Source organism: Mauremys mutica, chromosome 3, assembly GCF_020497125.1.
Source record: "Mauremys mutica isolate MM-2020 ecotype Southern chromosome 3, ASM2049712v1, whole genome shotgun sequence".
NCBI lineage: Eukaryota > Metazoa > Chordata > Testudines > Geoemydidae > Mauremys > Mauremys mutica.
The window spans coordinates 94,148,698-94,157,132 of NC_059074.1; the positions used below are offsets into that span (position 1 = coordinate 94,148,698).

At 41.3% G+C, this 8,435-nt stretch overlaps 1 protein-coding gene across 3 annotated transcripts in view; it reads left to right on the forward strand.

Annotated features, from left to right (window-relative positions):
- Positions 1-7,999, forward strand: part of CLVS2 (clavesin 2) — a 55,163-nt gene extending 47,164 nt beyond the window's left edge. For all 3 annotated transcript variants that reach the window (XM_045010982.1, XM_045010983.1, XM_045010980.1), the window contains 2 exons: positions 1,081-1,301; positions 6,819-7,999. In XM_045010982.1, the coding sequence (XP_044866917.1) occupies positions 1,081-1,301; positions 6,819-6,906 (309 nt within the window). In that variant the 3' untranslated portion in view covers positions 6,907-7,999. The remainder of the gene's footprint in view (positions 1-1,080; positions 1,302-6,818) is intronic.
- Positions 8,000-8,435: the final 436 nt, after the last annotated feature.

Consider the following 8,435-nt stretch of genomic DNA (forward strand, 5'->3'; position numbering starts at 1 on the left):
TCTCAACCTCCCTATTTGTCAGAATCAAATGTAGAACAGCCCTCTCCCTTAGTCACTTTTTCCACCTTCTGCAATAAAAGTTGTTTCCAGTATGTTCGGAGAACTTGTGAATAATTTTGTGCCCTGCAGCATTATTTTCCCAAGAAATGTCTGGGTAGTCGAAGTCCCCGATCACTACCAAGTCCTGTGCTTTGGATGTGTGTGGCTTTTTGTTTGTTTTTTAAAACTTTCATCTACATCTTCCTGGTTAGGTGGTCTATGGCAATGGTTCTCAGTCCGCGGTCCATGGCCCCCAGCAGGCTTCAGGGGCTGGCCAAAATAAACTGGGCTTCAGTGGGGGCACTTGGGCTCATGCTTCAGCCCCAGGCGACAGGGCTTGGGAAGGGAGCACCACCTCCACCCCCTGACTCACCTCAGCAAGCCACCCAGCCAGTTGGGGGTGCACAACCAAAAATTGCAGAGTCAGTGCAGAAAAGAGCTCTTCCCCTGTCATCGGAAGAGGTTACCTCACAGCCATTGACTCCACAAGGAGGCAGCAGCTCTCCAAGGAACTCACCACTGCTGTGTCCTGCTACATCAGCACTTGTAATTGTGACCCCCATGATCGCCTTTGGTTGGGGGCCTGCAGGTTTGCCTATTTAGGTTTAGGGGGGTACCTGGGTAAAGAAGGGTTGAGAACCACTATCCTAAACCACTTTTTTTTCCTGATAGAACTCAGAGAATGTTTAAAGGCTAGTTGGTAAAACTCACTATTCATTTCTTATGGAATTACAAAACATAAAGAAAAAATGTGTATTGGGTTGTGTCTTCTCATTTTTTGTATGCTTGTCTTCTTATGCACTTGATCTTGCAAACTCTTTAGGTGGAACTGTTCATATGCTTAAAGTGATTCACTTGTGTATTTGTAGGCTCATAGACACAAAATGACAGCTCAAGGCAGGGATTCTGTCTGCCTCTGTTGGTACATCACCTAGCCCAACGGGGCCCCAGTATAAATATTTATTACCAGTTATAATCATGATATTACTTTGTGCTGTGTTGATTTGTGTGACTTTTTTGGTTTTATCCTGATATGTACAGATATTTCTGCATGGTAATAATCTCAACAGTCTGCATCAGCTAATTCATCCTGAGATCCTACCTTCTGAGTTTGGAGGGATGCTGCCACCCTATGACATGGGCACATGGGCGAGAACTCTGCTAGACCACGAGTATGATGATGACAGCGAATACAGTGTGGACTCCTACAGCACTCCTGCAAAAGAACTAGAAAAGGATCTCTCTCCCAAATCCATGAAGAGGTATGTTAAATCGGCTTCTGAGGCATCCTGGTACTATTGATGTGTTAACACTTCCCTAATTCCTTATAATAGTTGTTCTTGATGCCACAGATAATTTCCCCAAACAATTTATAACCTGGGAAACCATTTTAAGGAAGTCTGCTACACTGATTTTCATTACAATAATCATAACCAGTGTAATTTCTACAATAGGTGTACATGGCACTTTAAGAAACAAAGGTCCCTCACCAAATTGCTTATAATAGGTTAGACTACATATGGACCAAGTAATGGGGAGAAAGAGAGAGAACAGGAACTGGCAAATCTCTTGGTATGCTGGGATTTCTTTGTATATATAGTGTAATTTGTTATCTTACAGTTATTTAGCATGAGGACAGGATTGGCTAGTTATTGGTGGAAGGCTAACTGAAACAAGTAAAAGCAGCAAAGAGTCCTGTGGCACCTTATAGACTAACAGACGTATTGGAGCATGAGCTTTCGTGGGTGAATACCCACTTCGTCAGATTCACCCATGAAAGCTCATGCTCCAATATGTCTGTTAGTCTATAAGGTGCCACAGGACTCTTTGCTGCTTTTACAGATCCAGACTAACACAGCTACCCCTCTGATACTTGAAACAAGTAAGTTTTTTAGGAAAGAACTGAAGGAGACCAAGATGGCTTGGTACATTAGAGGAATAATGCTGCTTCAGGCTTGGGAGATAGTATGAAAAAAAGGCACAAGACTGCAAATGGAATGATAAGAAGGCAGAGTTGACAGAGTTCAGGGCATAGGTGGGTAGGAATATCAAGAAATGAGAGCAGAAATATAGGCAGGGAAGAACAATGTAGAGCCTTGAAAGTGAGGATGAGGGGTCAAAATCTGCTCTCAGCAACACTGGTTCAAATTCAGACTTGAAGATCCAGTTCAAAGAGATTGAGTTTGGTGTAGAAAGAGAGAGGAAGTCAGGGGAGGAATTCTAGCAGGGGGAAGTGTTTTCAGAGTTGTGGGCAAGGAAGATAATTTTGACTGTAGAACATTGTGTGCATTGGAAATGGGAGGGATGAGAGCAGTAGAAATAGAGAAAAGGAGAACATGTTAGTTTATTATTTGTATAATGGGAGACGTGATAATCCTCACTCACTTTGCAAGTTTTATGAGAGTAGAAAAGAATGACCATGAACCTGAATGATGGAGACTATGACGGAGTTATCAAAAGAGATGGAAAAAATAGAAGTGTAGAGGGCTCGGGAGGGTGAAGATGAGAAAATCAGTTTTAAACATGTTTAACTTGCACATGATTTTTGAGGAGTTATGAGACACAGAGGGTGAAAGCAGAGGTGGAGATGTAGCTCTGCAGGACTCATCGTTGTAATGATGGTAACTGACGCCATGACAGAAAATATCTCACCTAAGGGGTTGAGCATAAGAGGAGAAAGTCAGAGGGCCAAGGGCAGACCCTGGAGGCAAATCTCTAGTCTAGACTAGAGAAGCACAACAATGAATTGACTGACATCCTCATTCCGTTTTTCTAATGCAGAATACTCATCTATTTTCTGTATTCTTTCCACCTGGGTAAGTGTTGTAGACACACCTGAGAACAGGAGAGGGTATTCAACAACAAAAACGTTTTCGTTTCTGTGTGCATGTAACTTAACTGAATGTTTTGCATCTGAAATGCATGCCTTCAGATTTCTGCATAGTGCATCTGCAGTGTACACTGAAATTCTTTTTCCCAACCACTGAATACAGAAAGCCCTATGTGCAACTTCTGCAGAGAGAGAAGTAGTTAGGATGCTGGACAGAAAGCCCCAGGGCTTTGGTGTATTAAATATGAAGTGTTAATATGACATTGAGGTTAAGATTGAATTTTACTTACTTCTGTCATTTTCTGAATTAAGGCTGATGCTCTCTCCTTGACTGACTTGTTTTGCCTAGGTATTCCACTGATATGGTAGCCAATAGCACACATGACTGATTTGGTTTGCCTTGGTATTACACTGCATTCAGCATGGTATGCAGCAGCACACACTGTTTTCTGACATCTGTAGTAACAAGAGAGCAAACAAAGAGTGGAGTGACAGCCGTATGTGAATTTCCAGGCTTTTGTATGTATCTCAGAGACGACTATTTTCTTGTTTAACTCTTTCTGCTATTTCAGTAACTATTGCCCTCACAAACTAAAATCCTGCCAAGAATGTCATTACTCCGTCATTCAGCTTGCTCCCATACACCTTCTTTAAGTCCATAATGTATACTTCAGAAATGCCTCAGAGCTCATTCAAGTTCTCTGGGATTGGGTGAACCAAATTTGAGAAGAAGGATGATCTGTTGGTTAAGGGCTGGTACTCAGAAACCTGAGTTCTAGTGTCTACTAAACTTCCTGTGCCAAATTCTCGTTTGTACTAAGGCTCCTTTGCAACTCAACTTTGTGCTTCAATTCACCATCACTAAAATGGGGGTTAACAATACCACCCTATTTCACAGGGGGGAAAGAAGATTTTTTAAAAATATTTAAAATACTTCCATCTAAGGAAGAATGACTATAGAAGTGCAAAAGTGCTGTTATTTTTACCTTGATGTGTCACTGAAGTACCACAGCATGGAGAGAGAGAGAGAGAGAGAGAGAGAGAGAGGTGCTTGAAAGAAGCAATAAACATTGAGAGATGAGTACAGCAAAAACAGCCACAGATTTTTAAAGCTAACATCATTGATCTGGATATTAAGGGGAAATGTTACATTTTACTGGAACGTGTCTTTCCCTTTGAAGGCTTATCCAGGTTTTTTGGGGGGCTGGGTGGGAGGCTCTCTCCATGCTCATACATGGCTTGACTGAAGTCAGTACATATATGCCCTCAGTATTGTTATCCTCTCTCTCACCTGGATCGATCGGTCTTCAGCTGTCATTAAGATTGTGCCGATCACAACATGTCCACCATTCTTCTCACATTCTTGCCTTTCTTTTCCACGTTCATCCGAAATGTTTAACAATGTCATCTTCACATCTTCTTGGAGGCCGACCAGGTGGTCTTTTCTGTTCTCATGGGTACCACTGCAAAATCCTTCCTCAGTGCCTCATCGTGGTGCAGCGGTGACCCTGGCCGTCTGACAGCTATGGTAGCGGGGCATATGCCCTGGTAGGGCTAACCATGCTACAAAGGTGTCGGACTATCCAATCCAAGGAGGGGGATTGCTCTCTTAGAGGAAAGAGCGTTTTTCCTTCTCTTTAGAGGTTGAAGGCTAGCTAAGCTTGAGGAGGTACATATGCCTGCCCGTCTAGCCCGTAGGATGGCTTAAAGTTAACGGTTAAAACAACACAAGTAAATGGGTCTTAGTTCCCTGCGTGTCATCTTCTCTCTCATTTATAATTATTTGGTGACAGTTGTGGTGCCTTTCCCTGCCGCCTCAGGGCCCAGCAAATTTCAATGGCCAGCCTGAAAGGTATGCTGGTGATGGATCCTTGTCCCCACCCACTTCATTCCCACCTTGCCCACTTGCTTGCAGTGGGAAATATGGTGTGTACAGCTGGTTGCGGGGAGCGGGATGGAGGGGATGTACACCCTTGCAAGGCCACTAGAGTCAGAGCACCATTAAACCCTTAAACAGCATAGCAAGAAACTAGTGAAGGGTGACTTGTCATCTCTCTATATTCTCTTCCAGATTGTAAGCATGTCAGCTCTGTGTTATACTTGATTGTTTACTAACTTCATGAGCAAAAGTGTGGGTTCACTGAAATTCAGTATGGTTCCTTAAAAATGACAATCGCAATGCCTCCTGTGTCAGAGGGTTTTTTTTTAATCACCAGTTGAGGAAAAGTGAAATATAATATAACAGGTGAAATTAGCCTTGCACTTGAGCACATCAACTTATTAACACTACTGAAGGGTTCTCATCCTGAACCCACAAGTGCCAAGTTCCAGCATGTACTTGGGAACAAGTGCATTATTTTATTATTAGTTCAAAAAGGACTATTAATGTAAGAATAGAAAGATAAACAAAGGAGTCTCCAGAAGATACCGTAATCAAACATTTTTATATTTTCCCATTACTTTTGAGCTATTTTGCTGACACCACTTTTCCCCTTCTTGTTCCTACCTTGTATATAAGTGCATGCATATACACACAGACACATATATGGTTATATGTGTGTGCCACCAGAATATTTCCTTTTTCCATCCCACAATGTGAAATGTCTCTCTGAAAAGTACAGGAAGTTGTGACCAAGGGCAGGCAATATTTCAGTGCCATGCCATTGATAAGTTTAAGGGATGAAGGTAGAAATAGGGGCTTTATACCATTGGAAAAGGAAAATTTCCATTTTTTTTCATTGGGAAGAATTATTATTTATTTATGTGTATTGCAGTGATAGCTAAAGACTTGAGCAGGATCAGAACCCCATTGTGATGGGAGCTATACAAACCAGACAGAATTCTTGCCCTGAAAAGCTCACATTATTATTATTTATTTTTATTTATTGGCTGTACTTGATGAGCAGGATGGACCAAATTCTCTCCTGGTGTAAATTCATAACTCCGTTGACTTCCTTGGAGCAGTGCCTGTTTACACTAGTACAGCATCTGGCCCAATATGTTTATTTTTTACCATGCAAGAAGTGCAGGATTCAAAGTGTTCTTAGCTTTTCATTAGGTTCTTGAGTTCTGTAAATGGTATAATATGGAACTAGACTGCTGACACTTCACAACCTTTACTGGCTTTTGAAACAAAGTATTTTGGTTTTGGAATGAACATGTAAGGCCAGAAGCCAGACCTCTTCTGGAAGTGAAGCTGTCCAGTCTCAAAAGCCGAGCAGGGTGAAGCCTTGTCAGTACATGGATGGAAGATTTCCATGGAAAACCCAGGGAGCTGCAGAAGGTAGTGTTAGAAAGTGCCATCTACCAAGCTGCCCACTTTATCAAGGCTGCAGCAGGGTATTATAACACCAGCTTTGCACTTTTGTATTGCCTTCCATCTAAGGATCTCAAAGAGCTTTACAATTATCAGTGACTTTAGCCTTACAAGCCTTCCCTGGTTAGCCCTGTAAAGCTGATAATGGAAACTGAGGGATGTGTTATCTGCTCTGGGAGTCCTACTGGCCATGGCAGGATTGAATGGGACTGGCTTAGTGGAATGCACTGTCAGCTGCACTTTTCCCTTCTGAACAGTAGTAGAAACTTGTGCCTCTAACTAAAATGTGCTACCACCTGCAGTGTTCCATTAGCCAACTGGGCTGCAGGAAGCACCCCTTTACCAGCAGATTGACACCCTTTGGTGGAGTAGGTCAGTACATGAGCTGGCAGAGTAGACAGCTTGCACTATGTTGTGTGCTAGGGAGAGATCCTGCCTTGCTGCTCTGTTCTCCTACATCAGCAAACCAGCACTGACCCTTCCCTGCATTTGTTTCATGAGGGTATTTCTGATCACTTGCTGTGATAAGATAGTTATGCTGCCTGTACCATTATTACTGAGCCCTTTTAAAAAATGAGATTTACTTTTGTTTGTCTTGATCAAGAAAAGTCAAAACATGTTTTTCTTTTGCAGATCTCAGTCAGTCGTGGATCCCGGGGTGCAAAAACGCCTGGATAAAAATGAGGAGGAAAACATGCAGCCTCTGCTTTCACTGGACTAACAGTTTCTGAGCATCGAATGTGAAGTGGGGTGGAAGGTACTGCTTTTCAGCAGCAAGCAAACCGTTGGAAAGGCATGTACCAGCTGAAATTCTATTTATTCATGTTAATGTAGCATAATGTAATCAGGCAGCAAGTTATGCTAGTCTGCCTGAAACATGGGTGCCCTGGGTTGAAAAAAAAATCAATTTATTCTGTAAGTGCCAACTTGTTTGTAAATATAATGTAATCTTCCACTTTGAATTTGTAAGTTATGGTAGACAAGTAATATGGAAAAGTGATTATTAAAATTTGTCTGTGAAAAGCACTGTAAAAAGGGAACACACACACACACAAACATTGTTAATTAAGTTTTGTCTTGTCTATAGGAAGCTGTCTTGCAGCTATCATATTGACTACTTTTTTTCCCCTGTCATGCTCATGCAGCATTCAAAGATAGAGCGAATATAAGAACTTGGCGATAAGGAAAACCACACTGGTTACAACACTATCTACAGGAATTAATTTCACCAATAACCTTGTGGTTTTGGGTGGTGACTTGGGATAAGTCATGCATTATAGGGGAAAAGAGGTAACAGATGAGCAGGGAACAAATGCCTGTATGGATTTGTGAGCTTTCGTTCTGTTTAGTTTCAAGAGAAGTTTGGGGGTTTGGAAGCTGCTTGGCTTATTTGCCTAATTTGAGCCTTTCAGTGTGTGCCATATTAATCCTTCTGTTGCATATTGTGTTCACTTCAAGAATTTTTCCAGAACATTCTCCTCTTTGGAGTGAAAAAAATATTCATCCCAATGCAGTGTAATAACTAGTATTTTGAACTGCAGCTGTAGGCTCAGGGTTAATTATGAAATCCTGTGCACTCGGTGACTGAATACATATATATTTTTACCAATCTCTAACAAACATATAAAGTGGCATTGTTAGACAAGTATATTTAATCAAGGGTTTATAAAAATAAATCATACCTATTCAATGTACTTAGAGATATTATAGATTGTATATTGAGACAATGTGACATTAACATATTAGAACTTTATGTACAGCATCCAACATCAAGCACGGACTAATATGAATGAGGCATAGTCAAGCCACTCAGCATAGACATTAAAGACATTTTTGTTTCGGTTGTGGTGTAATTGTATATATTAAACATGTGCCATATTACAGAAATACTCTTACCTCATAAGAGCAACCAGTTTCACTATGGACTGAATCGAGTCACCTGAAATTTGGGGGCTATACGTTCATGTCTATTGTGCTGATATTAATATGCATCAAGATAAGAATGTGCCCCTGAAATTGACCAGACATCTTCATCGGAATTAAAACTGCACTCAGAAAGGATGGGAAGACCCAGGAAAGCCAAGACAATACTGCTGAATTGTAGAAGTACTGTAGGAACATATCAGAATCAGTTAAGGTATTCTTACTTGATCCCTAACAGCTGGGAAGAACCTTGGGATCCCCTAGAAACACCAATATTTAGGTGTCTGTGATTCAAGTAAGATCTTCCCTACAGCAATGATGACTTTT